Source organism: Sciurus vulgaris, assembly GCF_902686455.1.
Source record: "Sciurus vulgaris genome assembly, chromosome: 2".
NCBI lineage: Eukaryota > Metazoa > Chordata > Mammalia > Rodentia > Sciuridae > Sciurus > Sciurus vulgaris.
The window spans coordinates 176817717-176836502 of record NC_136462.1 but is presented as its reverse complement, the minus strand read 5'-3'; the positions used below and the strand labels follow the sequence as shown (position 1 = coordinate 176836502).

General features: G+C 48.3%; 1 protein-coding gene across 1 annotated transcript in view; it reads right to left on the bottom strand.

Moving 5' to 3' along the window:
• LOC306654220 (signal-regulatory protein beta-1-like) overlaps positions 1–14645 on the bottom strand; it is a 32822-nt gene extending 18177 nt beyond the window's left edge. The window contains exons 1-5 of the mRNA XM_079127548.1: positions 14520–14645; positions 8684–9034; positions 4530–4850; positions 3693–4028; positions 3159–3273 (exon numbers count right to left, since the gene is read on the bottom strand). Of these exons, the coding sequence (XP_078983674.1) occupies positions 3161–3273; positions 3693–4028; positions 4530–4850; positions 8684–9034; positions 14520–14592 (1194 nt within the window). The 5' untranslated portion in view covers positions 14593–14645 and the 3' untranslated portion in view covers positions 3159–3160. The remainder of the gene's footprint in view (positions 1–3158; positions 3274–3692; positions 4029–4529; positions 4851–8683; positions 9035–14519) is intronic.
• Positions 14646–18786: the final 4141 nt, after the last annotated feature.

Below are 18786 nucleotides of genomic sequence, written 5' to 3'. Positions count from 1 at the left end.
GTTTCCTTCATTTCAAGGATTTTTTTTTTTTTTTGAGACTCTCTATCTCTTTGTTCAAATGTTCTTTTGCTTCCTGCAGGTACTTTCAGCTTATTGGTATTATCATGCATTGCCTGCATTTGCTCTCTTATCTCACCCTTTGCTTCATGAATCCTCTTAATCATGTAAACTCTGAAGTCCTTTTCTGACATTTCTTGTACCATACTGTCACTGGATTCTATAAATATAGAATCTAGATTTGTTTGGATCATTTTCTTCCCTTTTTTCTTTTTTTCATGTTGTTCATGTATTTTCCCGTCTAGCAGTGTAGATCTGGGGTATTGCAGATTCCCTACTATAGCCTTATAGTGGACCTATAGGTTTCCAAAATCTTTTCTTTATGGGAGATCAGTATTAGCTGTGCCCAATTCAGACACTATGCAATTCTAGACCAAATAGCCCCTATGAGAACATTAACAAAATTGTCATAGTAAACAGAATGAATTCAAATATTATCTTCAGTATAACAAACACATTTGCAATAAGGTCTGCAGTTTCTAATGGAGGACAAAGAGGATGCAGAGGGATATAGGATGTAGCTGTTAATGGGATAAGAATAGAATATACAGAAGTTCTAGATAATAGAAAGGGCAAGGGTATAATCAAAAGAAATTGGATGTTAGCATGCAAAAAGGGAGAAAGCGACTCTGAGGGAACAGGTAAACAAAAGGAAAAGAGAGCATGAAAAGTAAAGAAATAAAAAATTGAAAATGTTCAATTAGGAGAAAAAGGAAAATCTACACTATAACTGTCATATAGTATTCAAACCTTCCAGTCTTCAGTAGCCTCTTTTTAGGTTTTGTTTTTATCTTTTGGATTCAATGCTGGCAGGTCATGTTTGTCCAGGAATTTGCCAGTGTCTTCTAGCTTTTCCAGTCTTTTTTAGTCAAAATTTGCAATATAGATTCTAGTGTTCCTCTGGATTTCAAAAGTGTCTGTAGCGATATTTCTTTTTCATCACTAGTTTAATTGATATGGGTCTTTTCTTTCTTTTGGTTATTTGACTGAGTTTTTTCAATCTTATTTACCTTTTAAAAGAACCCTTCTTTGCATTGATCCTCTGTGTCATTTTTATTCTCAATTTCATTAAATTCGGCTCTGATCTTAGTTATTTCCTATCTTCTACTATTTCTTGAATTAGTTTATTCTTAGTTTTCTATGAACAACGGTTCTTACACTACTTATTTCTTTGAGATCTCTTTATTTTTTAAAGGTAGGCATCCAATGCTATGGATGTTCCTCTTAGAACTGCTTTCACAGTGTCCCAGAGATTTGGATATGTTGTATGTGTGTTCTCATTTGCTTGGAGGAGTTTCTTGATTTCTACTCTAATCCTCCTTACTCCATTCCGTATTTCAAGAATAGGTCACAGAGATGAGAACTCAGGGAGGATAGGATAGGGGACAGTGCTGGAAGTGAGATTAAACTGGATTCAAGTGGGTCAGAAGAGAAGAAGCTGGTCTGGTGTGTGGACACGGATCCCACATGGGGACTGCCCTCTGGCAGAAAGAGGAACCTCATGATGGTGACATTACCCACATAGCTGAGGGGCGTGGTGGTGCCCAAAGGGTGATGGCGTAAAAGGGGGCTGAGCTTCACCAAGGTAGAGAGGACACTTGCTCCACATCTTCAGTTAATACAAACAAGGTTGGCAGGGTTCAGACTTCTTTGGGTAAATTTTTCCAAAGAAATAAAACACTAACATTCATTGTCTCTAATGGTTCAAATCACTGTGCACTAAGCACTCCTGTTATTGTTTACATTTTCTTATATGTTTAAACCTACATTTAACTCTTGGGATTTTTAATACTTCCACAGACACTGTAAAGGTGGAGGAACGGTCGTTACTTTTCATGATCACTGTGTAGATGGCGTCCCAGGGATTCAGTTTTCAATCCTGCTCTTCCTTGGAGATGAATGGCTGCCTTTATCCAGGAAAGTACTGATGTTAGTAGATGCTAAGGAACAAAATCAGTCAGGTTCAGGAGAAACGTTTTGTGTGTGTGGGGGGGGGGGGATTTCTTTTTCTTTTCTGGGCTTGAGGCATCAGACACTTAGGTAAAGAGGAAGAAGAATATTATTTTTATTAAACCAAGGTGAGTTTTCACTGAGAATCTGAGGAAGGCTAGGGAGAAGGGGTATGCAGGAGAAAGAAGGCAGGATGACCCTTGAGAGAGAGGACTTGGGGTGCTTGATGGCCACCCCAAGGCAGTAGAGGAGAGCCATCTTGTGTTCAATGGGGCTGGTCATCACATTCTGAGGGAGGGTCATGAGCTGCTGCCCAGAGGCAAGACCCAGGGCCCCTGCCCAGGAAATGAGTACAGACTCAGTCTTGGGTCATCAAGGACTGGCCAGAGGAGCAACAGGGGCCTGTGGGCTGTGGGTGTCCAGGGAGGAAGCCATTTGGAGCAGAGTTTATAGAGGTGTGTCCACAACTTCTTCTCGTAGGGTGAGCACCATGGAGCAGGAAGGTGGCAGAGACTGAGGGTCACAGGTAGCAGGGAGAGATGAAGGATTTGTGGGAAACACGTCCTCATTCAATTATCTGCTCTGCATTCATGCCACGTCTTGTCAGAGCTATGAGACACTGGTGTGGCTATCCTGGGGTGCCCGTCATGAGTGGACCAACATCCCCAAGCCAGGGCTCTGAACTCAGCCTCTCCTGTGTCCTGACTCCCCTTCCATCTCCCGTCAGCTTGGCCACACTGAGGGTCAGAGGGGAGCAGCCCTGAGAGCAGGCCACCTAGCCCTTCTAACATTGCTGGACACCATGGAATCTTCTGGACTATGGAGGCCTAGCAGTGGACTAATGTAGAAGTGGCCTTCAAGGGACACACCCAATCTGCTGATCCTCATGACTTCCTGGGCCATCATCTCTGGAGCCCCTAGGACTCATGGACACCCATTACCAACCCTGACCAGCTCATCTCCTGCACACCCCGCACAATTCATGGCAGCTGGGGACCCCACAGAAGTTGCATGAGATCCTGAGGGTGCTCAGGGATGTGTGCCTGCTGTCTAGACCCCACTGACTCTGCTGCTATGCCCAGGTGGCTGGCCTCCCGTTGGCCCTGCCCCTCTGCAGCAGCCTGCTGCCCACCCACCCCCTCAGTACTTACACTCAGGACTTCTGCTTCCTGTGGATGTAGATGGCAGAGACACCGACTGCCAGTAGGATCTTGGGGCCCAGGAACAGGGCTATGAGATACAAAGCAGGTGTAGATTTCACTGTTCCTGAGAATCAAGGGAGAGGAGGAGATATTAGAGGGACTCCTAAGAGTCCACTTCCAGCAGGCTGCACTTGCCCCATCCGAGGCTACCTGGGCCCACCAAGTTATTATGCCTTAGTCCACACACTCTGTCCTGGCTGCCCTGGTCGAGTGCTGACTCCTGAGTCAAGAGGTCCCTTATTCCCAGTCACCCAGCCTCAGCCCCAACACGTCCTCGCCGAGGGAAGGTGAAACGTGTGCTGCGTGCACACTGCCCTCCCAACCATGGTGGTTCCCTGGGAGCAGCTGACTTCAGGATTTTGCTGTGCTGCAGGCCTCTGGACTGCCCCAGGAGAAGGAGGGGTCACTGCTCTTAACATCACAACAGAGACAAAACCAAGATCAAGTTGAGAAACACTTGGTCAGTCGGGGTGGAGGACTCACCAGCCAGGTCGTGGTCCAGGCAATGCAAGCTGGAGCCTGCAGAAACCTGCAGGGTGCAGTTTCTGGTGGTGGCCGGCTGCCCATCATGCTCCACCCGGCAGGTGAAGGTCACGTCCTCCCTGTGCACAGACGGGTTCACCAGCAGCCAGCTGATCAGGTTGTAGGTCCTGTCCTTGTTCTCTGATAGGGTCGAAGTCGTTTCTGTCCGGGACATGTTTCCATTCTCCACCCAGGTCAGCTGTAGGCTCCGGGGGTAGAACTTCTTCACCTGGCAGGTGATGATCACCTGGCTCCCTGCCATTGTGGGCAGTGGGGTGACCTCCACAGTGGGCGGAACTGAAACAGCACAGGCAGGAGCTGTGACCTTATGGCACAGACAGCTGAGCTCCTGCCAGCTCAGCAAGGGCCTCCCTCAGGACAGGGCCAGGCACGCAGTAGGTGCTCAAACATTGAGGGTTGTACAGGAATAGAATAAAAAATCACAAAGCCTGCCACACCATAGGTGCCCAGTGCCCAGTGTCTCCCCTTGGGGTAAACGTGAGTGAACTGACCAGCCCAACTCCTGGCCTGCAGAAAGTTTAGCACAGTACCTGAACCCACCCCCTACCCTGGCATGGTGATGCTCAGTTCTGGTAGGAGCTCAGCAGGGGTAGTTGCTACTGGCCAATGAAGTGAAGCCACCAGCACATGACCACAGGGCAGGAGTCCCCATGTGCATGGCAGGTGGGCAGCCCTGCTGGGAAGTAGAGCCCAGGCCAGTGAGGTCCTAAGCAAAGTCCCCTGGGGAGCAGGCTGGGTGGTCAGGTGTGGGCTGGGGCAGGGATCAAGGTCCTATACCTCGGATGGTCTCAGACAAGTTGGCAGTCCCACGAAGAGGAGGCCCCCCGTGAAGGGTGACATGGGCCACCTCGCAGATGACCTGAGAGTGGACGTCCCCGGGGGCCAGGGTCACCTGGGCTGTGCTGGACACCCTGTAGAACATACTTTCTCCCAAGAGTTCCACGCTGGTCTGGATGTGGGAGAGCTTGTTTCCATTTTTGAACCAGGTCAGGGTGATGATGCGGGGGGAGAAGCCGTGGGACTCGCAGGTGAAGCTCACTGTCTGCCCAGGTGTGGCCCTGGTCATAGGACCCGATACCTCAGGGGGAGAAGGTCTGGCTGTGAAGGAGCAGTGACAGACAATCAGGTGATGGAGCCCACCTCCGACCAGGAGCCAGTGACACTGAAGAACCATCCTAGCGGTTGTCGTTCTTCTTGTTGTCCTTTTTTTTTGTTGTTATGGGGAACCACTCGAGGTACAAGCCAAACAGTTGCTGTGTCACTGGGCCACACCCAAATCCATGGCAAGACTTTATTTCTTCAATCCTCCTAATAAAGCTCTCTGTGTGCTGTGCATATCCCTGTGTGATGTCCCTACCCTCCTGTCTCTAGGTGAGCCCAGCTGTCCAGCCAGACAGTAGGACCTGCAGCCCAGGTGCTGCTCCAGGCCTGAAGGCCACACCTTCCTCTCTGCCCCAGGGCATTGCTACCAACTTGGGCTAATGGAGGAACTCAGGCCGTGTCTCACTCTTTGTTATCAATTGTGTCCTCCTGGCCAAGCTGGAATCCTTGACATCAGGGTGGAAAATTATTGAAGCAAATGCAGGGACAATGGCAACTGGGCACCACCATGAACATGGCAACCAGCCTCATCCTGCAGAGACTCGGCCCAGTACCACATCTGTGCGGTAGGGTGCCTGGCGCATCTTTACCAGGCCACACCGAGCACAGGAGGCTTTCGATTGCAGAGCTGCATCTGGAAACCCAGCAAGATGGTAGGGCATGTCGGTCTTCATGTGTCATCCCAGGGACTGGGGAGGCTAAGGCAGAGGGGTCACAAGTTCAAGGTCAACCTGGGAAAATACCCTGAGCTACTGCCACAAAATAAAAAGTCAAAAAGTCTGGGAATGTATCTCAGTGGTAAAGAGCCCTAGGTCAATCCCTAGAACCCAAAACAAACTAATCAAAACAAACCTGGGAAGCCAGATTCATCCTCCCAGAGGACTCTGTGCATGGTCGACCACAGGTGGTTATAAATTCATCTCCATTTTTCTTCTTTCCAAAAATATGCTATGGTTCTGACCTGGCTCATGTCCCCACTGTAAAAGGGACAGGATGAAGGGCACTTTTCTGAATCTGGGCTTCCCTGATCAATTTGCATTGGAGTCACAGGTCACTGAGTGCTGAGGAAGTCACAGGTTTGTTCATAACTGATGGTTAATTCCAAGAGATGCAGACCCATGTCCCTGGGCTGGCCCTGAGGGCACAGAGGTAACAGCTCAGGAGACTGATAACCTGTGGACAGGTCCTCAGAGGGCTCCTTTGAAGTCACTAGATTGCTCCTCATGACTTAGCACCGACCATATGAGTCATCAGGCAGCAAAGTCCATGAGTGTTTGTATGAGCAAATACTGACCTCACTGCCTGACCCAGGTCCAGCACTCAGAGGCCACACGATGGAGGGTGTCACTGAAGAAGTGGAGTCACCCAGACCCCAGCAACGTGGAAGTCCCTACAGGGATTAGGGTCTTTGATCAGTGGCCACATGTCAAGAGCTGCTCAGCATCTTGACACGGGTGTGAGCCACAGAGCCTTCCAGCTCTTGAGTCCCCACCTGCCCTGTGAGGGGGTCCTATGAGCGCCCCTTGTGAGATAAGGCTCAGAGAGGGGCATGGACGGCCAAGGGCACAGGCTGGGGGAGGGGAGGAGAGCAGGTCCTCTCATCGTCACAGGAGGATTATTTAACTCCTGCTCCTTCTCTGCTGAGCCTCAGTGTCCCCTTCTGTAAGGTGATTGAGATCACCACCCTGCAGGATGAGGGGAGGGCAAGGCACAGGCTGTCATGCAGTAGGAGCCTAATAAATGACTCCTGTGCCTGCTATGCTCACTCCTTCTGAAACCACACATTCGTTCTTTAGTAGCCAGAAGGAGCAACAAATGCAGCGGGGACCCCAGGAACAGCCTCCGTCCTCCTCCTGCAGCTGCCAGGAGATCCCCAGTGAGAGGAGGAGCAGAAACCCCCAGATGAGGCTCTGCCCCTTTTCCTACCCCAACCAGGTCTTGAGAGTCTCACCCAGGGCCTGAGGCAGCTGGGCAAGCAGCAGTCACTGAACTGAACCCCGACCTTCCCTCTGTTTTCTTAATAATCCCCACTGCAAGCGAGGTGGGCAAGAGCTTCTCACACCATGAAAGCATCAGAGGGGTTCCTCCAGAGAAGCAGGTTCTAGAAAATGGGGCTCTGTGAAGGGACAAGGGACAGATTCCTGAGTGACATTTTGTGTCTTCGAGGCAGGGAGTCTGTGTGCTGAAGAACCAGGACTGGCTGGCTCCTGCTCCTGTTCAGAGGGACACATCATATGGGGGCATGGGGCTGATGCTGAATCTGAGCAGCTCCATCAGCAGAGCCCTGCCGTGAGACCAGAGAGCTGAGCCCAGCACAGGCTGTTCTGAAGCATCCACACCCTGAAGGGTGCGCATGTCTCCTCCACGGGGACCAGCTTTGTCAGAGGAAGAACCTTCCACTTTTCTCCTGTCACTTCAGTACATCAACTGAGGGGTCATCAGCCCTGGCTGTGCATTAGAAACTTCTGGAGTTCCTAAAATCTGCATTTTAAACAAAACGTCTGTGGAGTCTGCATCTGTAAGTTGAAGTCTTCAGGTTCCCGCGTGATTCCTACGCACAGCCAGTGGGGAGCCACTGACCCGCCCAGCACAGCAGTAAGAACAACCATAACATTTCTACAGGAAGAAGGATTTTGCCCTCATTCAAACAATAGAGCAGCTCTGTGTGTCTTACTGTGTTATGTCCCTATGGAAGGAGATCATGGACATTTGGGAAGGTTTTCCATTCACTATGGGATTCAGTGTATGAATGTGATGACTTCCTGAGCTGTGGGAGAGAGATGAGGAGCAGAAATGCTAGCTTCCTGCTCAACAGTTCAGGCCAGGATCTTTACTGAGCACCTACTGTGCCCTGGCACCTCTGTGGAGATGGTGTCTATTCCCAGGGCAGCAAGGAGCCTGGGCTGGACTCGGATCTGGGCCCTGTTCCCCATGGTGGCATTAATGAGCTGTGTGCAAGAGGGCAGCCTGGTCCTCCAGCTCCCCAGCTGTCAACAGGGCTGGGAGGGGTGTGAAGGTGCACAGTGTGCTGAGGACCTCAACTCATGCCTTAGGCAGAGCATGCAGGCCTCGTGAGGAAACACCATGAGCACCTGTGCTTCCTGAGCTGGGAATTTGTGGGTCACATACATGGGAAATGTCCCTGGTGAACTGACCCAGCTCTTTCGAAACTGCAGCGCTTGTGAGGGCTAGTCCCTGAGACACAGGGATTTCAAAACAATTCCAGGGCGAAGGCCCTGCCTGTTGGCAACTCCTCTATCAGGGCCTCAAGGACTATTGGGTGCTGTTTCAAAATGGGAAGTAAGGAGAGCATGTACTGCTGCCTTCCTGCTCTGGAGGCCTGGACTTCAAGGAAGGGACAGCAACATTAGCTGGGTGGGAGAAGAACTTTACCCTACTGATTCCATAGAATTCAGAGCACAGTTTGGCACACAGGAGGCACTGGGGTCTGTGGCAAAAAGAGACGAATCACCACAGGGGGACATGCTCTCTGAAGCCAGCAGACTAGGTCTGGCTCTGTGATTGGCAAGTCCCTCAAACCCTCAGAGCCCTCAGGTGAGTAGCCACAGGGCTGGGCCAGACCTGAAAAGGTAAGAGCTGTGGACCAGGCAGGTGAGGGGTGCAGATGGCCCCCATTTACCAGCCGTGGAGCCTGGATGAAGGAGCATGGCCTCCACAGGTCTCTGCCTCCCTGACCTCTAGAAAGGATGACAGCAGATCATGACAGGAGCACCCAGTGCAGCTGCTGCTTCTTATTGTGACTCTCAGAATGGAGGGTGTCACCCTGACCTCTTGTCACACTCCAGGGACGAGGAGTCAGCTGTACTCACCTCGCACAGTCAGCTCGGTGCCTGGTCCAGACTGAATCTCCTTGTTTTCATTGCTGGATTTCCGGAACTTCACACAGTAGTAGGTGCCAGCATCTGCTGGGGTGACGTTCCTGATGCGGATGGAAAAGTCCCTGTTGTCCCTCCGTGTGGTATCTGAGACATTTGTGACTCGGGGGAAGTGGGCTTCTTTGAAGTTGTAGATTGTCTCCCGGTCTGGTCCTGACCCCTTAAACCACTCGATGGGCCCCACGAGCAGGGAGGTCACAGTGCAGTGCAGAGTGGCCGACTCTCCAGCAGCGACAGACACTGACATCTCAGGCTGAAGCACCTGCAGCTCTGGTTCAGCTGCTCCTGGAGGGAGACACAAGGTGGTCACTGTCATCCTGGTGGGAGCCTCTTGGTTTATCACGTATTATCCCTGTCAATGACAGTTCTCACAGAGCGGCCGTAGGCTCAGCACAGGTGTGTGTCCTCACACTGAGCAGCACCCTGGCCTGCTCCTCCCACTGCGAAGCACCTGATTCTGAGCCCAGAGCCCTGAGCGAGCTGGAGGGAGGGACCTGAGGGCCGGAGCCTCTCCTGACTCTGAGGTGTCTCTAACTAATTGTTCCTCTTCCCTTTCTGACCACAAGGTCTCTGGCACTTCATGGACATGACATTGGGAGGGTCATGTGGCTCCTGAGACTCCTGAGCTGTGGGGAGTGGTGGGTGCAGTTAGGGGGACACGCATTTGACTCTGGCTCAGCCTCCCTGTTCCACGAGACCCCAGCTCATGATAGTTTCCCTCCCTCATCCTGGAGAGGTCATGGTGTACGTGACCGTGAACATGTAGCTCAGTTAAGAAATGTAGTGTACTAAGGCCCCAGCGTATCCTCACAGTGTGATGACATTGTGTCAGGTTTCTGAGGTTGCTGTGACAAATGACTGCAAGCCCAATGTCCAAAACACCAGATCTATCATGTTAAATTGTGAATCTCAGAAGCCCAATGTGCCGTCACTGGCGTCCTCCTGGGGTCATGGGAGCTGCTGCATGAGGAGGCTCTGTGCCTGGCTCTGCACATCCAGGGGTTCCTGAGCTGCTTCCCCTTTTTTCCCGTCCCCTCTTACTCCAACCTCTTGCGTCCCCATCCCACATCCTTCCCTGGCTCTTACCCTCCTGCCTCCTTCTCTCCAGGACCCTAATGATCTACTGGGTCCAAACTCACAAGAGACCAGCACTGTGAAGCAGTTGCCTCAACCACACTCTAGGATAATATGGTCAAAGTAGCAAAGGAAATCTGGAATGTGGTCATCAAATTGAAAACATCAACAGAGAGAGAGAGAGAGAGAGAGAGAGAGAAACAGAGAGAGACTGGAGAGTGTATTAATACAGATATCCACTGAGGATTCCACGAATGGTTTGAACAGACATCTAAAAATATAAAAAATGAGAGCAGGAACCAGCAACATAGCTGAGTCTACAGTTCAGAACAACAACAACAACAAAAAAAAAAAAGGATCTAAAAAGAACCTAAAGACCCTTCAGAATACCAGCAAGTTCATTGACACATATATGAGAACCCCAGTAGAGGAGAAAGAAGAAGAAGGGCTAAAGTTTATTTAAACAAGAAATGGGCTCCACAATCCTGAATGTGATACCTGTATGAATGTGTGAATTCAAGATGCTCAACACACTCCTGGTATCATTTACTGGAGCAGAGCCACACTGAACCGCCTTGTAACCAACCTGCCAAAGCTGAAGTAAGAGAGACAAAGCTGAAGCCGAAAGAGAGGTATGTTCAGCACATTCAGCAGATTGTCCTACAGGTTTTATCAAGTTCTTAATGATGGAAACCAGAGGCCAAATGATGATTTCTCTAAATTGATGAAAGGAGAAAAATAAAATCCAAGAATTCTATTCCTGGCACATCTGTCCTTCCAACCTGAGTGGAAAATGAAGATTTTCCAAGATAATCAAAAACCAAGCAGGTCCCAACCTCTAGACAGGTCCTCCATGAAAGTCTAAGGGAGGCCATGAGGTTGAAAACAAAGGATGTCAGATAATAAGGCCAAGTTGTACCACAAAATAAAGACCTGTTGTAACAGGGATGTTCCAATCTTCCTAATGCCTCAATATCCCCACAGCAGATGTGAACATACCATTCAGTCAACAGGTATCAATGCAATAAGCTCCTCTTGGTCTCGAGTTCCCTTGTTGCTGACCCTGGATTATGATCTGGTGACATTCAGACACACCTGTGAACTCCCTCACAATGTCAGCCTGTGTGATCTGCAGGGACCCCAACAAGGCAAGTGACCAGGGGTTCTCTCTAGGAACTGTGTTCCTGATCAATCCTGAATTCCTTGTGCATCTGCAGGTGCAATTCCCACAGCTGTGTTGTCGTGGTCCTTAGGTGGCTCATCCGTGGGATTAACTCTCACATTGACAACACAGTGGCCATGTGGAAGGGAGGTTCTCAAGTCAGGGCAAAGTCCCTGAGGCATGGCCCATGACTGCACGTGCCTGGCTACCTGGCTGTCCCAAAGGCTCCACCTCCAAGCATGGCTGCCATTCCAAGTGATGGGTGACTTCTTGCACAAGGAGAACAGAGAAAGGAGCCATGTTAACTCTCTCTCCTTAAGATGCCCAAAGAAGTAATTTGAGTTTATAAATGTCCACTGGGCACGTGGTTGGACTTTGAAGTGCTGCTATCTTCAACAGGCTAAGCATCTCTTCTTTACACTTAAATGTTCACAAATAAAGAATTTAAAAGACACAATTAAGACAACTATTGCTCCACTGGATGATGACCTCAGCCCCTCTCCATTAGTCAAGTTTGCATTGCTGTGATCAAACACCTGACAAGAACAACTTAGAGGAGGAAAGCTTATTTTGGGCTCTCCATTTCAGAGGTCAGTCCACTGTCAGCTGACACCAAGGAGGGCTTGCGTTGGACAGCTGCTCAGTCCATGGCAATCAGCACAAGGAACCAGAGAGATAGGGTAAGAGGGAGAGAGAAAAAGAGGGAGGAGTGGATGGAGGGCTAGGGAGAGAGAGAGAGAGAGAGAGGGAGAGAGAGAGGATGGAAGAGAGGTGGGGTTGGTGGGAAGAGCAAGTGCACATGAAGATCCAGGGACACAATGCTGTCCTCAGGGACAGGCCCCAGTGACCTGCTTCCTTCAGCCAGGGCACACCTGCCTATAGTGACCAACACATTTGAACCCATCTCATTCCCATCTGAATAGAATTGGAATAGACGTTCCTGGGATTTGACAAAGGGGAAGGGAGACTGACAGAATGAATCGGATATAACCCTCCAATGTTCATATAAGAATACATGACCAGAGTAACTCCACAAGCATGTACAACCACACGAATGGGAAGTTATCCTCCATGTATGTATAACATGTCAAAATACACTCTACTGTCATATATCTAAAAAGAACAAATTTTAAAAAATTGAAAAATTCAAAACAGACACCACTGATATTTCCTTCTACCAATAAAAACCAAATTCCTCAAGGAGTGTCCAGACCACTCACAAAAACCATAAACTGCCGCATGGGTTGAGGCCAACATCTGCCCCTCATGGCCTGTCTACATGTAATGAGAGTAGCAGATGCCTGCTGACCTCTTGGCTCTCTAGACTTAGATTCTCCATGAATGCTAAGCACCTCAATGGCTCTCCAAGCTACCACAGCATCACCAGGACAGGACAGAGCACACCCAGACACCTGGAGTCTCCTGCAGGATGCCATGGCTTCCCCATGCATCCTCCCTTAGACAAACCCTGGTTATCTGAGGGGTCACCTCCCTCCTGGCCCCTTGGCTTGCTGGAATGCTCAGGATTAACCTAGTGAGCAGTAATGGAGTCTGGGGACTGTAGGAAAGGCACGGTCACACATCAGGCACCCTGGACTCCATGGGACCTGCCTGCCTCCCACCCCTTAACCTGAATCTCCCTTTGAATCTTGGGAACCAAGGAAAACACCCCTTGCCAAAGCCCAGGCAGTCTCCTGAGCCCAGGGCTGGTCACCTCTCTGTTCCAAGCCTGGAAGTGGCTCCATTACCATCAGAGTGAGAGAAACAGCCCTTAACACAGCAGAGACACCCACTGTCATAGCCTTTGCACATGCAGAGTCCCTGTCCTGAAGCCCTGTTGCCAGAGGACCTCACGGCTACTCCTGCACCTCCTCTTCATCTGTGCTCAGATCCCCTTCTCAGGGAGACCCACCCAGACACCCCATTATCAGAACCTCCCTCCTCAGGTTCTCCAGCTCCCTTATCCAGCTGATGGTATCCTCTTCACACTGGTCACTGTTCAATAAGTGCTGTGATGCACTTCTTGGTTGTGTGTTGACCACTGTCCATGTCCCTAGAGTGATCTTAGTTAAAACAGGGCCACTACTTTTCCTCTTTTATGCCCAAAGCACTGTAAGTTCCTGTGACTGTTCCTGGCACACAGAAGGTGTCCAGTCAATGTGTGCCTAACATGTGAATTGCTCAGTGCAAAACCCGTTGTACTGCAGAAGTGTATTTGAAGTGGAGAAATTCGGTAAAAAATTACCATGTGTTGATTTCCCACAGAGAGCACTTGACTGAACAAGAGCTACTTGCCAAATAAGCCAGGAAGCAGAAGCACCCTGGAGACGAACACCACATACCCTCTTCCCCTTCCTCCACCATTCTCTACACCCATTGGCAGAAGCTGCAGAAAGATCATAAATCACGCAACACATTCTTCATTTACTAATTTCACATACAGATGAGGACCAGGCGCACTTTTATTACCTTCCCATAGAAATGAAAAAAAGAGATGAAAATTGAAATCCTTTTGTGGTCTCTAGACCCTCATGAGAATCATATGATCCCCCAGGACTTTGAGGGAAAAGCCTGCCCCCCATGGTCTTGTGCTACACACTATGAAAACAGACGTCTCTTCAATATAGAATCAGGGCCACAATTTCATGAGGAGAGTGGCTGACCCTGAGCCTGAAGCTCCCATCACACCCTCTGCATTTCTCCAGAGTCCTGGCACTGCCATGGGTCGACCCTGGGGCTCTTGATACTTCTATTTTCTCATCTGTAACGTGGGATGGCCAGAGTGCCTTGGGCATCATGATCACATAACATGAGAGCTCTACAGTCTTTCAAGCGAGTCGAGCCCATGGTGAGTGTTCAAGAAATTCCAAGTTTTACTCAGTATATTTCCTGAAGCCTGGAACCTTCCACTGGCATCTGTGATAGAGATGAGGGTGTGTTCATCATCAAAGCTTGTGTCAGTTAGCTTTTCATTACTGTAAGAAATACCTGAGACAAATCCACTTCTGAAGAGAAAAGGATGCTGACAGCTCAGAGTTTTAGAGGTTTCAGTCCAGCATTGATTGGCCCCATGGTTGTTGGGTCTGTGGAAGGCAGGAAATCATGGTGGGAAAGGCAAGATGGAACAAAGCCATCTCTCATACTCAAGGCCAGAGTATGAGAGAAAGAAAGAGAAGGGGGAGTGGACAGAGAGAGAAGAGCTCCCTCCATGGCCCTGAGGAGAATGCCTCACTTCTTGAGTTCCCAGCATTTACCAGGATATGAACACTGACACTTTTAAAAGATTGTTTGTGCACTAAAACGTATAAAATGCAACTAATTCTTCCTAATGTTTCAAGTCTCAGATGTGATGCCTCTGACCTCAGCTGCAGGGGATGCATCCCAAAGACAGTGCTCAGGACCCTTGGGCTCCATATAATGCCCTGTCCTGGCACTGCTGGCTGAGCCTGTGTGTGTCGTCAGTCTCTGGGCATCCAAGGGCAGAGTTGACCCAGGGCCCAGGACAAGGATTCTCCCCAGACAGTGCTCACTCACCTGTGAGTCCCAGCAGGAGGGTCAGCAGCAGGACACAAGGATGCTGGGGCCAGGAGGCAGAAACAGACATCATGGAGCCCAAAGGACCTGCTCTGTCCCCGTGTCTGTGCCGCGGAGATGCCAGACTCTGCTCTGTGGAGAGAACTGACACTTGCCTCCCTTGTTGCAAGAGGAAGTGACTGTGACGGAGTGACGAGCAATTTCCTTCAAGAGTGTGAAGTAGAAACCAGGAAGCACAGGCAGCGATGGTGAGGAGTTGCTCACGCTGCTCCTCAGGAGGAACTGGACAGGCCTCCTTCCCCTCGGTCTGTGGTGGTCCACTGGGCCCCTGGTGGCTTCCTGGGACTCAATGACTGTGTATCTGGGAGTCCCAGGACAAGGAGGATGTTCCTGAGTCTCGTGACCCTGAGATCCAGGGTGTGGCTGGCTTTGGCCTCACTCTTCAACAGCCTCACGAAGAGCCACTCAGCAGAGGGAGGAGAGGGCTTCTGAGGCTTGCTCAGTGTTGGGGGGGAGCTGGTCATTTCCTGCAAGCGGCACACATTACAAATCATTTTTTCCTTCAGAGGATTATAGTTAGTGACAATAGTTGGTTCATCCTGACAATACCAGACATGCAAGGAATTTGGTTTCAGTTCTGGATCTCCCTTTCCTCACCCCGTACCTCCTTCTTCTGCCTCTCAACTAGATTTCCTTTTGCTCATCTCTGTATTGATTTTTGATTGATTGTTTTGATTCATACATTCCCTCTGCACATAACAAGATTTTCTAAGAATTCCTTCTGCATTCCCTCCTCTATCCTTCCTTCCTCTCTGACTCTCTGACTATTAGTCTCCTTCTATTCCACCGACCTTTCCTGTATCTCCATTATACATAGCCCTCCTCACCTTCTTTCCTGTATTTAACTCTAGCCTCCACAGGTGAGAGAAAACATTCCAATTTTCATTTTCTGAGTCTGGCTTATTTCACTTAACATGATATGCTCCATTTCCATTCATTTACCAGCAGTTGCCATAACGTCATCCTTCTTCGTGCGTGAGGAGGACTCCTTTGTTTGTAGAAAACAGTTTCTTAATCCATTCATCTATTGTCAGGCTCCTGATTTGATTCCATAATCCAGATATTGTGCATTGTTCTTCTATAAACACTTAGGTGGCTGCATCTCTGTAGTATACTGATCTTAGATCTTTTGGAAAAATATCAAGGAGTGGGATAGCTGGGTCATGCTGTGGTTCCATTCTTGGTTCTTTGCAGATTCTCCATGCTGTTTTCCAGAGTGGCTGACCTCATTTGTAGTCCCAGCAAAAATATATGAGTGTACATTTCCCCACATGCCTACCAACACTTATTATTATTTGTGATCTTGCCACTTTTCCTCTGATTGGAATGAGATGAAACCTTGGGGTGGTTTCGATTTGCATTTCCCTGAGTTTGAGGAGTGATGACAATTTTTTTCATAGACATATTGACCATCTGTGTTTCCTCTTTTGAGAAGTTTCTGTTTCTTTTTCTTGCCCATTTGTTGGTTGGGTTATTATTATGGTTATTTTTTGTTTGAGTTTATTTAACTTCTTTGCATATACTAAGTACTAATCCCCTGTAGGAGGAGTGACTGGCAATGATCTTGGCTCCTTTTTTTAAGATCTATCTTCATTCCTGTAATCATTTCCTTCCTGTGCACAAGATTTTAGCTGATGGCATCCAACTTATTTATTCTTCGTTTCCTCTCTTGCCCTTTGGAGGTTTTATTAGGGAAGTTGTCACCAGCATCTATGTGATAGAGTGTTGGCCCTCTGTTTTCTTCTAGTGGTTGTAATCTTTTTGAATTAATACTTGTGTCTTTGATCCATTTTGATTTGAATTTTGTGCAAGATGACAGATATGGATCGGGTTTCATTTTCCTACACATAGCTAGCTGCCCAGTTTTCCCAGCACCATTTGGTGAAGAGGCTGTCTTTTTTCCAAAGTGTATTTTCAGCACTCTTATCAAATATCAGGTTGCTGTGAGTATGTGGGTTTGTCCTGTGTCTTCTGTCCTTTTCCATGGGTCTTCATGTCTTTTGTTGTCAATACCATGTTGTTTTGCTTACTATAGATCTCTCGTATAATTTCAGATCACATGGATGTCCCCTGCATCATCTTCTCTTTCAGTAATGATTTAGCTATACTGGGATTTTATTCTTCCAAATGAATTTGAGAATTGCTTGTTAATTCTGTGAAGAATGCTATTGTCATTTGCATGGTGCTTGCATTGAATGTGCGTATTGCTTTTGGTAGTATGGCCTTTTGGATAATGCTAATTCTGCCTATGCAAGAACATGGATGTCATTCCATCTTCTACAGTTTTCTTCCATTCTCCAGTGTCTTCTAGATTTTCCAGTATTTTTTAATTAAAATTTGCAAGATAGATTCCAATGTTCCTCTGGATTTTGGAAGAGTCTGCAGTGGTATTTCCTTTTCATTGCTCATTTCATTGACTTGGTCTTGTTTCCTTTCTTTCGGTTATGTGACTGAGTGTTTTTCAATATTATTTATCATTTAAAAGAATTACCTCTTCCTTGCATTGATCCCCTATATCATTTTCATTCTCAATTTCATTGATTTTGTACTCTGATCTTAGTTATTCCCTATATCCTACTGTTTCTGGAATTAGATTTTCTTAATTTTCTAAGTCCTTGAGGTGCAGCATAAACTTATTCCTTTGAGAGCTCTTCAGTTTTTGAAGATAGGCACTCGATGCTATAGAAGTTCCTTAGAACTGCTTTCATAGTGTCCCAGAGATTTAGATATGTTGTCTGTGTGTTCTCATTTGCTTGGAAGAGTTTCTTGATTTCTACTCTAATCCTCTTTGATCTATTCCGTATTTTAAGAATAGGCCACAGGGATGAGAGCTGTCAGGACAGGAGAGGGGACAATGCTGGAAGTGAGATCAGACGGGACACAAGTGGGTCAGAACAGAAGAAACTACCGATGGTGTGTCAACATGGATCCCATGTGGGGTCTTTTGTCTGGAAGACAGAGGAACCTGGTGAAAGAGAAGTTACCCACATACCCAAGGAGCCTGGTGGTGCCCCGTTGGGTGATGGTGTCAAAGGGGGCTGAGCTTCACCAAGGCAGAAAGGACTGTTGTTCTGCATCTTCAGTTAATATGAAGAAGTTCAACAAGATTCAGACACCTCTGGGTAAGTTTTCACAAAGGAATAAAACACAGACACACTTGTTTTCAAATCGCTACGCACAAAGTACACATTTTATTATTGTTTACATTTCTTTAAATGTTCAAAATGACATTTAACTGGTACATTGAGTGTTTTTAATATTTTGAAATACACTGTAAAGGTGGAAGAACGATCATTGCTTTTCATGATCACTGAGGAGATGGCATTTCAGGGTTTCAGTTTGGAGGGTCATTTTTACAGTCCTGCTCTTCCCTGGAGATGAATGGCTACCTATATCCAGGGCAGGACTGATGTTAGTAAGTGCCAAGGAAGAAAATCGCTCCTTTTGTTTGTCTGCATTTGAGTCATAGAACACTTATGTAAAGAGAAATGAGAATAATTATTCTTATTAAACCAGACTGAGTTTGATTTCAGAACTTCAAGATGGCTGGGCAGGAGAGGTAGGCAGGAGAAAGAAGGCAGGATGACCCTTGAGAGTGAGGACATGCTCCCAAGGCAGTGGAGGAGCGCCATCCTGAAGAGTTCAGTTGGACTTCATCACTTTCTGAGGAGGTGTCATGAGCTGCTGCCCAGAGGCAAATCCAGGGTCCCTGCTCAGGACCATGAGTAGACTCAGCCAAGGGGCATCAAGGACTGAGCAGAGGAGCAACAGGGGCCTGTGGGCTGTGGGTGTCCAGGAAGGGAGGCATTAGGAGCAGATTCTACAGAGGTTTCTCTACAGCTCCTTCTCTCAGGCTGAGCACCATGGAGCAGGAAGAAGGTGGCAAAGATTGAGGGTCACAGGTAGCAGGGAGAGATGAAGGATCTGTGGGAAACTTGTCCCCATTCAATCATCTGCTCTCCATTCATGACATGTTTTCTGAGAGCTATGATGTCCTGGTGTGGCCATCCTGGTGTGCCCGTCATGAGTAGACCGACAAGCCCAAGACAGAGCTCTGAGCTCGGCCTCTCCTGTGTCCTGACCCCCCTCCCTCTCCCTTCAGATTGGCCACACTGAGTGTCAGAGGGGAGCAGCCCTGAGAAGAACTAACCTAGAACTTCTCGACATTGCTTGATACCATGGAATCTTGTGGACTATGGAGGCCTAG